At 40.8% G+C, this 18,549-nt stretch overlaps 2 protein-coding genes across 2 annotated transcripts; one reads left to right on the forward strand and one right to left on the reverse strand.

Annotated features, from left to right (window-relative positions):
• Positions 1–1,112: 1,112 nt before the first annotated feature.
• ppil3 (peptidylprolyl isomerase (cyclophilin)-like 3) lies at positions 1,113–6,703 on the reverse strand. The gene is made up of 6 exons (XM_012832212.2): positions 6,605–6,703; positions 6,329–6,403; positions 4,803–4,896; positions 1,892–1,959; positions 1,682–1,800; positions 1,113–1,364 (listed from the first exon to the last, which is right to left on the reverse strand). Exons 1-6 carry the CDS (start codon positions 6,605–6,607, stop codon positions 1,238–1,240), a joined length of 486 nt encoding a protein of 161 aa, XP_012687666.1. The 5' UTR covers positions 6,608–6,703; the 3' UTR covers positions 1,113–1,237.
• Positions 6,704–9,727: 3,024 nt separating this feature from the next.
• lrrc8ab (leucine rich repeat containing 8 VRAC subunit Ab) lies at positions 9,728–18,289 on the forward strand. The gene is made up of 3 exons (XM_012832216.3): positions 9,728–10,043; positions 12,750–14,874; positions 14,985–18,289. Exons 2-3 carry the CDS (start codon positions 12,757–12,759, stop codon positions 15,258–15,260), a joined length of 2,394 nt encoding a protein of 797 aa, XP_012687670.1. The 5' UTR covers positions 9,728–10,043; positions 12,750–12,756; the 3' UTR covers positions 15,261–18,289.
• Positions 18,290–18,549: the final 260 nt, after the last annotated feature.

The raw sequence follows: 18,549 nt of genomic DNA on the forward strand, positions 1-18,549 counted from the left end.
TGAAATTGGAAGGACGTCGAGTCCTGGTCGCTGCAAAGTCCACAGGGATGCAAAACATGCTTTGAAGAAAATACAAAAAAAGAACCACAACAGATTTCCCAAGAATGAAACATTTTAAGTATCCAGGAACTCAGCTATCATCATCGTACACAGAACCACAACCTAACTGGAGGACTCCACAGAAGCACAGGGTGCAAAGAACTTTGCATGACTGGCAAGGTCAGAAAGACAGAAAACCAGCCTCCGTTAAATAACAAACACTACATGAAGACAGGTCTTTCAAAGGTTTTGTGAACGCATGAAGTGAGTGACACTGGACTGACCTGATGGCTGGGCCCTTGGCTGGATTGCTGATTGAAAATGAATTCCAGTTTCTAGAGAACGCTTTCCTCAGACAGTGGGACCTTAAGAGACCAGTACCATTCCCCTCTGGTAGACGCTACAGATCACTGTTCGCCAAAACCTCCAGACACAAAAACAGTTTCTTCCCCCTCGCCGTCTCACTACTGAACCGCTAACCCACTGTAGCATATATATTTATCCCTGCACTTCTTGCACTCTCCACTTCTTCTTTGCACTATTGTTGTGTAACATTTCACAGCTACTGTATATAGCCATTCCGCCTTGTATATACTTAAACTTCTTAGACCGTTGCACTGTTTGTTTTGTTTTGTGTTGTAATGCATATTTTGTGTAAGCACACTGAGAGCCACTTTACCAAGTCAAATTCCTTGTTTGTGCAAACTTCCTTGGCCAATAAAACCTGATTCTGATTCTGATTCCAAAGGGTCCATGGTTTTGATGTGAGACAGTGCTCTGTCCCATGCATCCAGAGATTGTTGACGTGACCCGCTTGCTCACCTGATTTAAACCCAATTGAAAACCTAACCTCCTAAAGAGGGAGTTTTACAGCCAAGGAAAACTTTGTTAAGCAACAGTAGCTATTGAATAGGGTGGGCCTTTTATTTTGACACATTTTAAAAGATGACCATAATGAAATGTAAAGAAAAGTTAACCCTCGTGTCGATAGACAATGATTCCAGTAGTAGTAGTAGCCAGTGATGGACTGTTAGAGGTGGTAAAAAAAAGGTTTTGTGAATAAATGACATCACTGGATGTTCTGAAAAAATGTTTATTATGTTCATAGACACACATCCTACAAAATGCATTTATACAAAATATAATCAATTGTCCGCAATAATAATAAAAAAATGTTTAAAAAAAAAAAAAGAGTTAATTAAGCAGCAAATGGGTTTGCGTGGACGGTCACATCCTTTATGTGGCAATCGGTCAAGGGTCGAAAAGTCTTCTCATTAACTGGGAGTTTCTCCAATTCGTCAAGGGTTTCCAAACCATCTATAATCCTGAAAATCAAAAAGATGAGGTAAAGTAACTATCAAATGACGAATTAGATCCAAATGTGGCTAAAAGGGGTGACATTGGTACAGTGGTAGAGAAGTCGTTTAGTAATCAGAAGGTTGCTAGATCGATTCCCTGTCGAAGCGTCCTTGAGCAAGACACTGAACCCCTAATTGCTCCTGATGTGCAGTGTGCCATCAGTTAAAATGTAAAATGTGTATACATCCTTGTAAGTCGCACATATGTACGTCGCTTTGGATAAAAGCGTCTGCTAAATGATTGAATGTAAATGTAAAAGCTGCAGACTGAAGGCACAACATACTTCCCAAACACGGTGTACTTCATGTCCAAGTGGGGCTGCTTGGCGTAAGCGAAGTAGAATTGGGACGCATTGGTGTTTGGACCGTTGTTCGCCATGGCGACCACACCACGGACGTTATGCTGCAGGAAGAATCAAAGTCAACCACTATCCCGGCACTGTGCCTAATCAACCTCTTGACATCAATATTTTGAATTCCGTTTCATTCCATACTTTCAGGTGTTCGCTGAATTCGTCTTCAAATTTGCGGCCCCATATACTTGTTCCACCCTTTCCAGTTCCTGTGAGAAATCAAATTCTAGTCAGTCAGCAGACCTTGCAAATAGAAAAGTGACTCAAACATGATATTCTGCAAGTGGGGGTGATGACAACAAGGAAGACTACTTATTGATCTTAAACACCACAATAGCAAAAGGTATGATGCAATGTTTCATAATTTGTGTAAAGCAATTTTACATTCATGTTATACAAGAATGACATTCCTGAAATATATAGTCAATATTATTGTCATATTACTTTTATGTCATTATTTTAAAACAAATCTTTTTTGTACGTGAGATCCATCCGTTTTCCTTTTGTTTGAATAAAATAGGACTTTTATATTTAGGCTATATGTATACAATGTATATATATATATAAATGTATTAAAGTCTGACAATTATAATTATTATACAATTATAATTATTATACAAAGGAAACATGAGATTTCATCTAAAAAGAAGCCAACCCTGTTAGCGGTACAGATCTGGAACAGCCTGAAGGGCTAGCAGGAACAATAGGTGTATTTATTTCACCTTCCCATGACTGTGGCAGTACAACACATCTACTGTGCTCATAAAAACCATCTACAAAACCGCTTGAAATGGTCAAAATTGTAAAATAGACACAATTGCCTTAAAAAGACAAACTGGCCTTATAGTGTAATATTATGCTGATCAGCTCCACATCCTAACATGAACTGTATGCATACAAATCTCTTTAAAAACATTAATCCAGTGGCCTGCATGAGGACAATGAACATCATGATTAGGCTGACCTCATCACTTCATTTAACCTAATTCTTATACAGATCAATGCTGACATGAACCCTATCATTTTAAAGCCAACAGGAAGAAGGCAGGGGGGGCAGGAAACTGACCGGGAGTCCTCAGCGTCCTCACCGTCCTCCCCGTCCTCACCGTCCTCACCGTCCTCCCCATCCTCACCGTCCTCACCGTCCTCCCCCCCCCTCACCATCCTCACCGTCCTCCCCCCCCCACCCACACCCCTCCATTAGAGTGGCCATTCAAATATGGATATGGATGGCACAGAAAGTCTCAGGAGTGCATTTGTTTAATTATTGCCAATTTCCTGACCAATGATTTGTTAAGACTTTTAAAAGATGAATGTTTTGCCATTTTTTGCCCGCTAGTGTATGACTTCCTATTTGATTGTACTAGCTGATTGCTCTGCATACTAGATTATAGTGTATGAAGTCCTATTTGATTGTACTCGCTGATTGCTCTGCATACTAGACTTCTCACTGCTCCTAGTCTCGTCAAGTACATTCTGGTGCCCGTTACATTTGCTTAAACTGACCATTTCATCATCCTCACAGTTCAAGTCTCAGTTCAGTCTTTTGCACAATTAGTGTTGTCTTTCAGTTGTCCACATCAAACACGACTATTAATTCAAATAACAAGATAAAGATGAGGAGACCACATCAGTTGTTCCTGAAGATGAGACTGAAGGCCCAGAGAGACCCACAGAGGTATATGGAATGTGTAACAGGTGCATTAGGAGGAGCGTTCAAACAGTTTGCCTTCACAAGATCACCTCCTTGTTACTGTCTAACACAGTATGGCTGAGCAGTCTGATGTGGAAGACCAATCCTCAAGCAGCAGTTCAGTACTGTGGGAAACGAGTCATATTCACCACATGGTTTGAGTAAATATTGGGCTATATTGTCTTACATGTCTGCAAAAGAGTTGTATTGACATCTCCAGAGACAGATACAAAAAGTCACATGGGAATGGATTATTAACAGCTGAAAGTGGAGGGTGGAAAAGCTTTTAAAGTAACACTATGCAACAATTTTACACTTTTTGAGATATGGTTTTATAGGCAACTAGTTTAGGTGCCATCCTCAAATTCATTTTGATAGCATATGGTCATGTGAAGGACAGATATACACCTGTGTCTTCCCCACTAGCCATCCAGGATATGCCCTATGTAGTTCTGTGTAACGGGCTGGTACACCCTGCAAAAATGGAAGAAAAGCTTTCACACGCATGACATTGTCAGCTAAACTGCCAAAAGACACCCGTTAGTGTGTTGGCAAGCATCTATAAGTGTCAGCTGGGCTGTTGGTGGTGTTTGCAAGGTTTTTGCATGCTATTTAGGTAGTTAGCTTACTAGTTTTGGAACAGAACTCCGAATTGCTGCTTTAATAAGGAAGATGAAGGTTGAGGCTGCTTGAGTATCGGCTTAAAAGTGGGAACCTACTGGGAGTCCATGGAGAATATTAAGGAATATTTGTGGCCTTTTTCTTGCTGGCAGATGACTCCCAGCTCACCTTGAATGTATATATGATTACAATAACGGTGTTTTTAGATTCAAGTGTCTATTTCTCTAACATTTAAAAAATGAAAGGGAGAAAAAGCTTAACAAATTGCTTTTCTACATAAACCCTGCTGTCTACTGTGTTATCTCAATGTGAACGTCGCCTTAGTCAGCTTGGAATTAATTAAGTAACCCTGAACATAACCTGCCTCATACCAGGTTATGTTAAGAGCATCTGTTTCCATAGTTACTACCCTATTCCCCTTGAGTGACTCTCACACTTGATTTGAATGGGTCTGGCACTAATGTGCGACAGTGGTAATGGGGCGACAGTGGTACAGGGGGTAGAGAAGTCGTTTAGTAATCAGAAGGTTGCTAGTTCGATTCCCTGTCGAAGTGTCCTTGAGCAAGACACTGAACCCCTAATTGCTCCTGATGTGCAGTGTGCCATCAGTTTAAAATGTAAAAAAATGTGTATACATGTGTACGTCGCTTTGGATAAAAGCGTCTGCTAAATGACTAAATGTAAATGTAAAGTGAGATCACAGTTCATGGTGGCGTTACGGTCTCAGTCGTCAGTTACCTGTGGGATCCCCCGTCTGAGCCATGAAGCCTTTGATGTTCCGGTGAAAAATGCACCCGGTGTAGAAGCCACCGGCACACAGAGCCAAGAAATTCTGTTGGTGAACACAAAGTTTGTCAATAATTAAGGATACAAACACATGCACAGAGTATGTATATACGGAATTCCATTACGGTTTAAAAAAAATAGATTATTAGAATAATCAGTAAATGTTTACAAATTACACTCGAGTCATCAATAGAACACCTACTGGTGTTGTGACAGAAGTGCATACCTGAACATTGCATTTATTTTAGGTAGTATTCAGACTGAACATTCACTTATTTTAGGTAGTATTCAGACTGAACATTCACTTATTTTAGGTAGTATTCAGACTGAACATTCACTTATTTTAGGTAGTATTCAGACTGAACATTCTATTTAGGTTATTATATGGTCACATGGCAACATTGGAGGACGTGAAGAAAACACCACCATATCTGTCCGAGTTGCTCATATATTAACGTTCCATTTAGGACTTTTTACACGACAAGACTCAATGGGTGTCTGTGCAGCTTCGCTGCTTGGCTCTCAAAGCCTAGTCAACTGGTGCACTTGTTCTCAGTGTTGGTATTGTGACACAAATGACCATTGGTGTCTCTGGCACGGAAAGCCTTAACACTGGAAATAACACTGTCTCCGACTTGTCAATGAAACTACACACAAATCTAGCCTACTCCAAACACAAACACACCTCATCAACATCGCTGGGGGAAACAATCGTTCAGTTAGTAAAAAGTGTCACCAAAATGCATCACCTACTAAGAGAGATCACATTAGGCCTATCTATGAGCCAGACAGATGAATGGCTAGTTAGCCATGGCTTGGGAATAATAACAGATGTTGCATTAGTGCACTGTCAGAAATACAACCAGAAATTAAATATCCAATAGAGCAGGCCCTATGTCATAATTTAGAACTCCCTTAAGGGCTCACAGAGAATGCGATCATGTAAGCACACCTCGGCGGTCCAGACTGAAAAGGGAAACAGTGTTGGCCTAGCTTATCAGTTCTACAAGGTGGTGTACTAAATGTAACCAATTGTTAACTTCCATTATGCCTAGGCTAAAAGTAGTTGATAACATGATCGTGATCATTGATGGTTAACTGCATTGCCGTAAAGGAGATCCGGATGTGTGTCATTCTATTATTATTTTTGTCGGCTGTGGGGCAAGCGTCCAGCATTTTCAACTGCTAATCTGGTAAAACAAACGCTGCGGGGTTAGCCCCATGGATATGCTCACCTCGGGTGTGGTGTCATCCCCAACACATTGCTGGCTGGAGAATAGGCTAAAAAGTGTTACGGGCCGTATACATGCCAGCGAAGTGGAATTCTATATCCCATTCATTTGTGTTGGAGGCAGGCGACGGGTCAACTCAAATTCGTACAACCCATTTGGATTTCTCAATACTCATCGACTATAGGGTACTTCAGTGATATGACTAGCATCCTTCCAAACAATGGTACTTTGTGATGGTAGCCTTACCTCGCATGCTTTTGGAGCACGTTCACAAAACAATTCAATCTTTAAATCCCCCAGGTCTGTATTAAAAGTCACTGCCTGGAAAATAAGAATCACGCATACCGTTGTAACAAATCAAGATGCAACAGAGTCAAAGTTAGTTAGGCTATGTGCTTCCACTACCGGTAGGTGAACAAATGCACCAAATTGTTCGCTGTTGTTTGACGTGCATAAGTGCGAAACGTATTTTTAACTTAACTCAAGTATGCTTAAAACAAACTGGATTGATATTATACTTGCCATTTGGAAAAAGAGCAGCACAACACTCTGACCATGAACTAACTAATGACCCGGAAAGAAAGAATCAGCTGCGAAAATTTCAATATGGCCGCCATTCGTCGGTTTTCTTTTTCAAAATAAAAGTCGACACTTTTTATATTTGTTTTAAATTCTAGAACGAAGAAAAAATAAGAGTGCTCTTCAGCTGAAAAAGGTAATTTGTTTCTCTATATAAATTCTGTCAACTGGTATATCCCCAAAAAATCCAAAAAGAAAAATGGATTGGCCTACAAAATCTATAGCTAACTTAACTGAAGTGTGATTTAACTAAGTGATTCACAAGCTCAAATGGCTTCCGCTCTAAGGATACAAAGTGTATAAACAGTCATGGACAACAATAAAGTCAATAATAATAGCAAACAATAATAGCAAAACAGATTCTCATTCTCAGAAGCTCATAAAAAAACCTCACGATGTACATAAACAGGAGAAATAATGACATCATGAAAACCGTGTCATGGTATCAAAGCAAATCAGATAAGCCAAGTGCTTACCGTTGGGGCCCATCAGTTGGTGCACAGATGTTAATTTTAGCTCATAAACCTGAAGGCACGCAGCAACCCCTGTAATGTATGTCACCTTTTTAATTGGCAAAAATGTGTGTGTGGGTGTCAGTGTTGTAGTTGAGTCATAAAACCTCGAGTCCAAGTCGAGTCCCAAGTCTGAGTCACCAAAGAAGAGTCTGAGTCACTCCATTAGCCTACCTGAGTCCGAATCCGAGTCAACCGTGAAACTATTAGATGGATTAATAGTAATAGAGAAAATGGGCTCTTCATTAAATAAAGTTCATTGAAGTACCTGTTGTTTACCACAAAGTTAATATTACTCACTCATGTCCAAGCATCCGACACGGAAAAACAAGTTCAACTTCCAATAGAGATTGAGTACTTGACTGTGGCCGCTTCCATTGGTGCTAGTTGACATAATGAGAGAGATAGGCAAGTTACAAAAGCTACAAATGGTAAGTGAATGGGTCCACAGACATAGCTAAACTCATATATACTGTTAGCTCGCTAGCGCTGCATTCACTAAATATTTTAACACCAAACCTCCACTTTCTTGTGCTGGTGACTGGCAGAGGTAACACGTAGAAACATCAATATTTCTCAGAATAGTAATATATTTAGTGTATACTTGTTTTAAGGGTCGGAAGTAGTTTTTAGATGTATAAATATGAGTCAATAATACCGTTTACAACTCTTTACATTCATGGGAACATTTCGGCCATCGCTGGTCACTATGAGATCTAGAGTCGCACAGATGCAGAGAGAGAGTGGGAGCGGGGTTGGGCGGTGTAAGAGAGAAGATGAGAGGCGCAAACACTGGCAGCTCTATGGAGGAAACGGGTTATGTAACACAGCATCAAACTAGAACGGGATAAACATCCTATATCTTGTTTGAAAAAATATATCAGTGTACCTTACAACTTACCTAGACAACTTTGGCTTTATAAATAACGTTGTGCTGTTTGGCATACAGCTAACTTTTCAGTGAACTGAAAAAAAGTGAAAAAAAATCTTTATAACATCACAAATGTTATTTATTTATTTTTGTATCATTTGTCTCTCGTAGTGGACATAGTGTCTTGTTTGATCACAAAATGTAATGCTATATAATGATATTGTACCCATTCTCTTATGGATTGTTGTTCAAATTGCTTTTCATTTCAGGAACATTCAAAAACTAGTTAATTGAAGGAAACACATCTGAACACTGAAACATCATTTTTTTAAAATAACACCATTGTGGAGCTTTTTAATTAAACTCTATTCTGAACTCTTGATAATCTTCTAAATCTAGGCTATTAGGGAACGTCACACAAGGCAATAACAATCATGCATGGTATGACAGGAAAGAGTTTTTTGCCTTCAACACACACAAAAACATGTTACATTTAATGCACTTGACAAATGTTTTGCCTTTGCATCCTTCTCTCCTGCACCGTGATGCATGCCCTGCCTCTACCATCTTTGGCAAGTTGAGTTTTATTATTATTATTATTATTATTACTATTTATTATTGTTTTACATTGTAAATGGGCTGTGGTTCAACAGGCCTCCTCTTCCTTGTTGGAGTGTACTCTTCATCATCAGTGCTCATCTCATCATCGCTGGCAACCTGTTGACCTCGACCACCCTGTGCCTGAGCAATCATCTGTTCAGCCAGCAGCAGCTTGAAATCCAAATACTGTAGCCTCTCCTTCTCTGGTTTCCCAGAGGCTTGGTGGTCTGTCCTGTACTGAATCCAGCTGTATGTGGTAGCCAGGTCAAAGAAATGCAAGACAGTGCAGACTGTCCATTTCCTTGTGCGGCTTGACATGGGATAGAAACAGATCTTCCGGTCGCACATATCAACCCCTCCCATGTTTCTGTTTGTACTCAGCCACAACAGCTCAGATCTAGGTACAGCAATATGGCACTTCTCTTTTGCTGACCATCTTACACAGCTATACCTGGGCTCTATCCCATGGACACTGGAGGCCATCAGAAGCGCCTTATTGTCCTGCCACTTTGTCACAGCAACCTGTGATGGTTTTCCGACCACCATTTCAGACGCACCTCTTCCTTGTTTTTGCATTGTTTTGGGCACCTCACATCTTTGCTTTGCACATTGCAGGAATTCTATTTTTCATGAGGGTCCCTGTACCCATCTGCTTGTAACGTATCCAGTAATTTGGGGTCTTAGGAGGTTAACTGAAATTGTTCTGGGTCAAAGCCATGAGTATTAGAAAATGTAATCTGACAACAACAGTAAAATAGTTGTCTTTCATATTGTACTCTTAAATACAATAACTATAAAATGCAAGAAACACATATATGTATCTTCTTCTGTTTCCTGTGTTAAAACCAATAAGGAAGGACACACATTTTATTTTCCTCATTTTTAATTTGAATGTGGTAGGAAGTGTTTAATTTGTATTGTAATTTGTAACAGCATAATGCAGTAACAACGGTAATTATAAATTATGACCTGCCTCAAACAAAGATGCGTTGCCTTTTTCAGCTGAGATGAATGAAGGTCCCAGTCACTACTTGAGGAAATAAGATAGACAGTCAACGAAGGCGCTGCGCAGCGCCACTACGTGTCGAATGCACCTATTGATAACCTTTATTGCCGTATTGCCTATACTCCAGCACCGATGGTGGCGGTACAACACCATTGAAATCATGTGTCAACCACCAGTGAACAGCAGAAGATAAAGAAAAACAAAACCTATATGCAACATGGTTGGAATAACTAACAATAACAACATGCTAAGATACCGCAACGATCTACCAGGGGTTTCTGGGTCAACCGTGCTAATGGGTTTCACATTTTATTTCCCTGGCAAATAACAAAGTCGGACCACGTACCATATAACCCTAAACCATAAACTGGTGTTGGAAAGGCAAAAGACTGGGTAAGTTGAGACATTTTAGATATGCTGTTAGCTTGCTAGCTAACATATCGTTAGCTAACGACCTGGTTAGACATCTAGCTAGCGACCTCGTTATGTGGAAATAACGTAATGTCACTGGCTGCTCATAACGTGTGGGCTTCTTTAGGCCTAGCTACGTAACAAAAGTTAGCTAGCGTAGTTTCGATAGCCCGAACCCGCTACCCCGTCCAATCTTTGTATCGCATCCCCGGGTGTTTCGGTGTGACACGCAAAACAGGCCTAATTTGTGTCAAAAATTAGAATACAGTAGTTCATTTAAGAACTGGCTGTTGTATGGGTCAAAGATGAAAGCACTTAGCGTAACAATGAAAAGGATAACCGAACTTAAGATGTTGCCTTTTTAGGGCTACTGTACATTTCAATGGGCCTAATGTTAATTGAGAGAAAACTGGCTGTTGTATGATTTTACAAATTCTGCGGTGCATTTGGTCTTGGATCAAGGCAAAAGAGGGACAGTTCCCATCAGGACAAGTGGGTGTAAAATATATATGGGTCAAAAACGAGACACGGACACTATAATTGACGCATCAAATTCACAAAAAAGATTTTATATCCTAAGAAATCTATTAAATTACACTACAGCGGCATTTAGTGTAATTGGCTTTTTAGTGCAATCAGCATTTAGTGTAACGGTATTACATCTTTAAATTAACTCATAAAATACCAAGTAAAAGTGTATCTATTAGTTTTCTTGGCATTTTCAAATGAATGTTGACAGTGTCTTGTTGTTTTTCTTTAGTATTGGAAAAGGCAGGGGACCTCTGTCCCAAACACGCAGGTCATTAGAGGTGTAACAAGGTCAAGACACCAGTTTGAAATCATATCAAAAACTGATAGTCATGTGACTTTGTGACTTCATGAAAAGGAGCCCTGGGATGCAGACACGCTGCGTAGGCACTCATCGTCTCCATGGGGGTCTCTAGAAACGTTTGGAAAGTTGGCGCGCTGATTGGGGACAGTCACCCGATGCTTTACACCAAGTTTCATGTCTGTGCTTTGAGCGTTCTAATGCCATGAACGGGTCAAAGTTGCATGTGTGTTTATGCATGTAACCTTTGAACCGTATGCCTGTTGGTCAAAAATGAGGTACTGTTTGGATTCCTTTGATCGCGCAGTTTGTGGAAATGGAGATTATGTTATTTAACCAACCATTTTAAGATACTTGGACTCACTCTCTAGCGCTCTCTCTCTCTCCACCTCTCTTTCTGACTCTCTAATTCGTTTGCTCTAACAGGCCGCATGCATGCATGGCAGCAAAGCGAAATTCTATATCCCGTTCATTTCTGTTGGAGGCAGGCGATTGTGACGTAGACGAGCGAATTAGTTAGAAATTAGAAAAGTTTAATCCTATGCAAATGTCGAGCAAATTTCACCAGCAGCGGCCAATCAGATTGTTTGGTGTTGTCTGCATCCCTCTCCTCACCTCTCTACTCTTGTTTGAATTACTCACAAAGCCGTTATTGTGTCGACACGAAATACATATCAAATGAAAGAACCTAATGGGTCACACCCTTGCAATAACCTTGTGAATGTCTTTGAAATCATGGAAAACATGAACCAGACTAAGATTTCGAATAGGAAAGCAAGGGCAGAACTGGGTTAGGATGGAATATCCTCAAATGAAAGCACTGATTTATGAAGCCGTGTAGGAGGTGATGAGATTCATGATTTAACAATCACCGTTCAGGAAAAGGTAGATTAAAACACATGTTTCAATGTGTCAGCTTAAGATCATGTTGCGAAGCCTATTATGAAATACTCAAGTCATCAAACAACTTGTGTACATCACTCCAACCTCCCTTATCATCAGGCCTTTGGTGAAGATTCAGCTGCTGCCTATACACGGGAATGCATTTTTGTCCGCTTGGAAGTTAGTAACGTGCACAATAACTCTGCCAGGTCTAGCATGCAGGGTCTCTCTCGCTTTTTCACATATGAATCCTATTAATCCACAAGAAAAAAGAAAAAATGGGACTTTCCTCCACAATCCCCTCTCCTCAACCCCATTAATCATTTATGGGGCACTTAAAGACTGCGAGAGAATTCTGTGACATCACAAGAGGCTCTTTGGAATATTGTCAAATTATGCAGCTACAGTACTTTGCTTTTTGCAAAGATTGTTAAGCTGTTATTATCATTTGTAATGAAACAAAGTATTACATTTGAAAGGAATGCAAAATAGTATAGTAATTTCTCTAGTGGTCATAGACTTCTACCCCAAGTATTTCAAGATATTTTTACCGATATTTTGTAATATGGCTCTTTTAATATACATGTGTATGTGTATCAGCATAGAAATAAAAGGCTAAAAGGGCGCGGCAAAATCTCGATGTTCGCTCGGGTGACAGTAAATGACGGCACCCTAGTTTTGTTCCTCATGGTCAAATTAGCCAGAAACCGTTGAGAAAACTCATGCCGCTCATAATCCATACTCAACCTATAGCCTGCTACTGGAGTAATAAGGCTTAAGAAAGGAGTATTTCTAATATCAACCCAAGCTTGTCTGTTGTAGTGTCAAGTTATAGATAAGTGAATGTCTTTTCATTCATTCTAGTTTTTTGTTGTGGAATGTTATCCCCATTAACCAAAGTTCCTCATGGATTTGATTGATGAATTTAGTTTTTCTAAGACAAATGTACTAATATTTCTGTATATTCTTCTTTCTAGGTAAATCATGATACCCATTACGGAGCTGCGTTATTTTGTCGACACCCAACCGGCGTATCGAATCCTGAAACCGTGGTGGGACGTGTTCACGGACTACATCTCTGTGGTGATGCTGATGATCGCCGTGTTCGGTGGAACGCTGCAGGTCACTCAAGACAAGATGATCTGCTTGCCTTGCAAATGGGTGGTGAACAAGACGTGCCGGAAGTCTTTCAACTCCACCCTCTCCTCTACAGCGTATCTCTCCGAACCGAAAGGGATTCAGTACAACCTCGACCGTCACCAGTACAACTATGTGGATGCGGTCTGCTATGAGAATAAACTCCACTGGTTTGCAAAGTATTTCCCATACCTTGTGTTACTGCATACCCTCATTTTCTTGGCGTGTAGCAACTTTTGGTTCAAGTTCCCGTGGACGAGCTCCAAACTCGAGCACTTTGTGTCCATTCTGTTGAAGTGTTTCGATTCCCCATGGACGACGCGAGCGCTGTCAGAGACGGTGGTTGAGGAGAGTGACCCCAAGGCGCTGGGAAAAATAATGAACGGGTCCTTCGACAAGAAGGCGTCGTGTCTCAGCGACGACGTGGAGGCAAGCGTTCCCATGCTGCCGCTCATGTCCCGCTTCGAGCAAGGCATCGTGGACCACTCGGAGACTGGTGTTCTGGACAAAAAAGAGGGCGAACAGGCCAAAGCTCTCTTTGAAAAGGTGAAAAAGTTTCGCATACATGTCGAAGAAGGGGACATAGTGTACAGACTGTACATTCGGCAGACCACCATTAAAGTCATTAAGTTCATCGTGATCATCTGCTACACTGGCTTTTACGTTCACAACATTCAATTCCATGTCGAGTGCAGCGTGGATATCGAGAATCTCACAGGCTATCAGATGTACCACTGCACGCACCCCCTGGCAACCCTCTTCAAAATCCTGGCTTGCTTTTATATAAGCCTTGTATTTCTTTACGGCGTCATCTGCATGTACACTCTGGGCTGGATGCTCAGTCGCTCTCTTAAAAAGTACTCCTTTGAGTCCATTAGGGAAGAGAGTAGTTATAGTGATATACCTGATGTGAAAAATGACTTCGCTTTCATGCTTCACATGATCGATCAGTACGACCCCCTTTACTCGAAACGATTCGCTGTTTTTCTGTCTGAGGTGAGCGAAAATAAACTGAGGCAGCTTAATCTGAACAACGAGTGGACGCTGGACAAACTCAGGCAGCGAATCACAAAAAACTCTCAGGAAAAGCTTGAGCTCCATCTCTTTATGCTCGGTGGTATCCCAGATACAGTATTTGATTTGGTGGAGGTGGAGGTCTTAAAACTTGAGTTAATACCCGATGTTACAATACCTCCGATCATTGCTCAACTCACCAGCCTGCGGGAGATGTGGCTTTATCACACACCAGCTAAAATAGAGGCGCCCGCCCTCGCTTTTCTGCGTGAGAATCTGAAAGCACTACACATAAAATTCACTGATATCAAGGAGATTCCACTGTGGATCTATAGTTTAAAGAATCTCGGTGAGCTGCACCTCACAGGTAATCTTAGCGCTGACAACAATCGTTACATAGTCATTGACGGACTACGGGAACTGAAGAGGCTGAAGGTGTTGCGACTCAAAAGCAACCTCACAAAATTGCCACAGGTTGTCACAGATGTTGGGTTGCACCTGCAGAAGCTGTCGGTGAACAACGAGGGCACAAAACTGATGGTGCTGAACAGCCTGAAGAAGATGGTCAACCTCTCCGAGCTGGAACTCGTCCGCTGTGATCTGGAGCGCATCCCGCACTCCATCTTCAGCCTCCACAATCTTCAGGAGATCGACTTGAAGGACAACAATTTAAAGACCATCGAGGAAATCATAAGCTTTCAGCATCTCCATCGGCTTGTTTGCCTTAAACTCTGGTACAACCAGATTGCCTATATTCCTATCCAGATAGGCACCCTGACAAATCTGGAAAGACTCCACCTGAATCGAAATAAAATTGAGAAAATACCAAGCCAACTATTCTTCTGCCGCAAATTGCGGTTTCTTGATTTGAGTCACAACAACCTTACTTGTATACCAGCGGACATTGGGTTCTTGCAAAATCTACAGTACTTCGCTTTGACATCAAATAGGGTAAGGTTATTTTTCTTTTCATATAGTACATCATCTATAATAGGGTAATCCTGTGATCACTTCCCATCACTATAAATACTGTTGTACTAATGTTTTTCCACCTTCCTCAGATTGAAATTCTCCCTCCAGAGCTGTTCCAGTGTAAAAAGCTGCGCGCACTAAACCTAGGGAATAACTGCTTGCAAGTTTTACCGTCTCGCTTTGGTGAACTCACTAGCCTCATGCAACTGGAGCTCCGAGGCAATCGCTTGGAGGGTCTACCCGTCGAGCTGGGGGAGTGCCACCAACTGAGAAGGAGTGGAATAACAGTTGAAGAAGACCTTTTCAACACCTTACCCACTGAAGTCAAAGAGAAACTTTGGCGCACGGACAAGGACGCGACATGAGTGTGGCGCAGGTCTGGTGTGAAGTAAGAATTAGCTATGAACAATATTAGGTATGAACTAAATGATAGCGTTACTGTTCTTATGACCTGAGAATTTGTATGCAAAAGGCATTTGTTTTTATTTCTGAATTTAGGCAAATGAACTGAAGAAACTGTGAAATAGTTTGGACTCATTCTGTTGTCTCATTCTTGGTGACGTGTCAAGGTTTGAAATCTCTGAATAGTTGGGTCAGCATATTGGAGTGTTACTGTGCCAGTTTATTTTCAGTGCATGCCAGGAAAGAATTTGTGATTATTTTCAGAGGATTGCATGGTAGATTTGTTTCATTGTTCTGGCCAAAATTCTTACAGTGTACGAAACTACCATACAATCGGTGTTAACCCCCAAGTTTGTGCCAGCTTGAAGAAATATAGTTATTTTCATAATACCCCAGTGTAAAGATTCTTCACAGGCTGTGTTTACACTTTGAGGTAAATGTGAACCAATTCAGATTGTTTTCCTTTCAAATGGCACAGTGTGAACGTGTGTTATGTGAGTTAGGGCTGCTCGATTATGGCAAAAATCATAATCGCAATTATTTTGGTTTATATTGAGATCACGATCATTTAACACAATTACTCGTTCGGTGCGTTTCCTCTAGGATTTGTTTCAGCAGCGGTGTGATTTATGCATGCGGACGTGAGCCTGCAACACTGGACCCTCAATACTTTTATTGAAACGTGTTTTTACTGTATTAGTATTATTATTATTAATGCATATTATGTTTATGATAGGAAATATATTTTGTCTTTACTTATTAGGAATAGTAAAAAGAATAATAATAAGTACAGACAACTGATTTTAAAAATCATCTTTCGTTAATTTGTGTACTGAGGGTTTTTCTTTTTTGTTTATTTGTTTGTTTTGTCAATATTCTGTTGAAAAGATGATGTAGTCTTACATTGTTTAATGGTGCACTGCCACTTAAAGATTATGTAGTCTTACATTGTTTAATGGTGCACTGCCACTTCAAAAGAATCTGCTGGTTTAGGTTATAGGTTATGTTTTCATGTGGGGATATGACGTCCAAGTCAATCAAGTATTTATTTTAGGACTTCAGCACTTGGTAAATAAATGTGGCATTTCCTACTAAACACGTTGACTGATGACCGATCAGACGAGACGCTAATGCTAAATCTGGGATTGACTGAGGCTAGCCTTTTAGACTGGTATGCTTTTATGACTGACGAAACAATGCTTCTACAGGGAAGTGCTATCCACTCTCTTAGCGTTATCCACGACAGCCCTGTTCAAGACCAGATTGACTTTTTCTCTGAGTTGGACATTGAAAAGTGTATGAGAACCATTTGAACTCAACATTTAAAGGGAGGGTAGGCAATATATTTTAGAAGCATTTTTTTGTAAAATTTCTTGAAATTGTCTTTACATCCTGACAGCAATGAATAAATAAAATGCTCTGACAACAAAAAGGCAAACATCCGTCATCTGTGGCAGTCGCAGGGCCGTTAAAAGCTAGTCCAATCCTTTCATTCGGCCCTGCCTCTCTGCCCACGTACCTGCACGCACTCTGCCCCATGCACTCACTGGAAGTGACCGGAGTCTTCCACGAGGCTAGGCAGACATATTGCTGAAGTCAGCAAGCTAGTCACACAAGACTGGCAGAGAAAGATAGAGAAGAGAATATTAAGTAAGGACGTGAACGTAAGAGGGACTGAATTGGGGAAGGGGCTGAAATATGGCACCGTTCGACAGAACTGTAACTATGCACGTACCCTTTTATATAATCTATCAGTGTATACTGTATGTTCATTGGTGTCTGCACTGTAGTGGTGAGCAAGTGTCGTTTGCAGGTATTTATTTATCTTATGTCTTTATTGGCTTTGACCGGGTCGTTTTACAAATGTGGTGATTTAGCCTACTTGTTTTTGAACAGAATGAGACACTGCACACTCATCCCCAACACTCATCCCCGTCTCGTCCTCTGGTAGTTAGGCAGTGTGCGTTCATTTGGATTTTATTTTCAGTTGTATACTTTTAAAATCTAGCTCCCTCTTGCTGGTTTCCCCAGCGTTGCCTACCCTACCTATAATATCTGTGTTTTAAACTATTCCAACTACACCACTAGTCTTACACTGTAGGCTACTCCCTTGTTAACGAATGTAACAGTATGTTACGTCATGAATATTAAACCTTGTGAAATTTCACCAGTGGCGTTACTGACTTGTACTGGATGAACAACACAAGACAAAATGAGAGCATCAGTGCAGATCTGAAAGCGGCACTTTAATTGTTGTATCCCGATTAGTCTATGTTGTTTTCATCGTTGGAAGTGTAATCGTAATTCAAATTGGATTAGCCTAATTGTACAGCCCCAATACCAGTCTAAACAACTGCTCATTGTCAAGGATTTAAAACTCCACTTTTTAAACCTCCCATTGGATCAGTGCACATCCATCAGTCCAGAGTGCAGAAATCATTGCCACACATGCCATGGCAAGATCAGGACTTTTTTTCTTATTGTCTAATGGGATTTAAATGTATTGCTGGCCACTTTTCGAACAGTCCAGTGTTTTAATTGAGGTTATTTAGGGACTTTTTGATGGGTGTTTTGGATAATTGTCCTGCTAGAGGACCAATGACCTTCAAGGGAGGCACAGATGACACTGAGTGGAACATCAAACTCCAAGGTAACTTTGTTGCCTCTTCATTTCCCGATGCCATCACCTAGACTCAAGGCACCCACAGTACCAGACAAGGCCACCCTTAAACAAGTGGATCTCTACAAGGAATCTCTTCTTTTCACGAAACTTTTACAAAAAAAGCTCTAATTTGGTATAATTTGTCCAAGACATTCTCCCCGATAGATTTGGGCTTCAGATGTGTTTCCCTACTAATGTGGATGTCTAAGATGTTTTCTTTTCACAATTAAAAGAGGATAATGCAAGGGTGCCAATACGTTCAGCCATGACTATATGTGTGTGTTTGTGCTTTATTTAAAATACATTAAAAATGGACATCTATTTCTACCATCCTGTCTACGTGTTGTCTATTAGAGTCTGGTGGGAGCGGGAAGGAATGACATCAGGGTAATGAAACTGAGAACAGTGCAGCTGAATCCATCTGTTGCTGAAGGTGCTGCTCTGTATGGTGAACGTGTCAAAACATTGGACCTCATTCCTGAACACAGTCAGGAAAAAGTTAAGAATAAAATATCTTCTTAACGCCACTTACAAAGATCCCGGTGTAACAGGCCAAATTTACCCCTGCCCAGATTAAACCTGGGTATACT

The sequence above is a fragment of the Clupea harengus genome, chromosome 18 (assembly GCF_900700415.2).
Source record: "Clupea harengus chromosome 18, Ch_v2.0.2, whole genome shotgun sequence".
Taxonomy (NCBI): Eukaryota; Metazoa; Chordata; class Actinopteri; order Clupeiformes; family Clupeidae; genus Clupea; species Clupea harengus.

Excerpts from the sequence above, each read along its gene's own strand:
- lrrc8ab (XM_012832216.3), top strand. The coding sequence starts at position 12,757 with ATGATACCCATTACGGAGCTGCGTTATTTTGTCGACACCCAACCGGCG. Across the intron at positions 14,875-14,984 it reads TCGCTTTGACATCAAATAGG|ATTGAAATTCTCCCTCCAGA; the intron begins GTAAGGTTATTT and ends CACCTTCCTCAG.
- ppil3 (XM_012832212.2), bottom strand. Across the intron at positions 4,897-6,328 it reads GTGCTCCAAAAGCATGCGAG|AATTTCTTGGCTCTGTGTGC; the intron begins GTAAGGCTACCA and ends GTTCACCAACAG. Across the intron at positions 1,365-1,681 it reads AAGTACACCGTGTTTGGGAA|GATTATAGATGGTTTGGAAA; the intron begins GTATGTTGTGCC and ends TTTGATTTTCAG.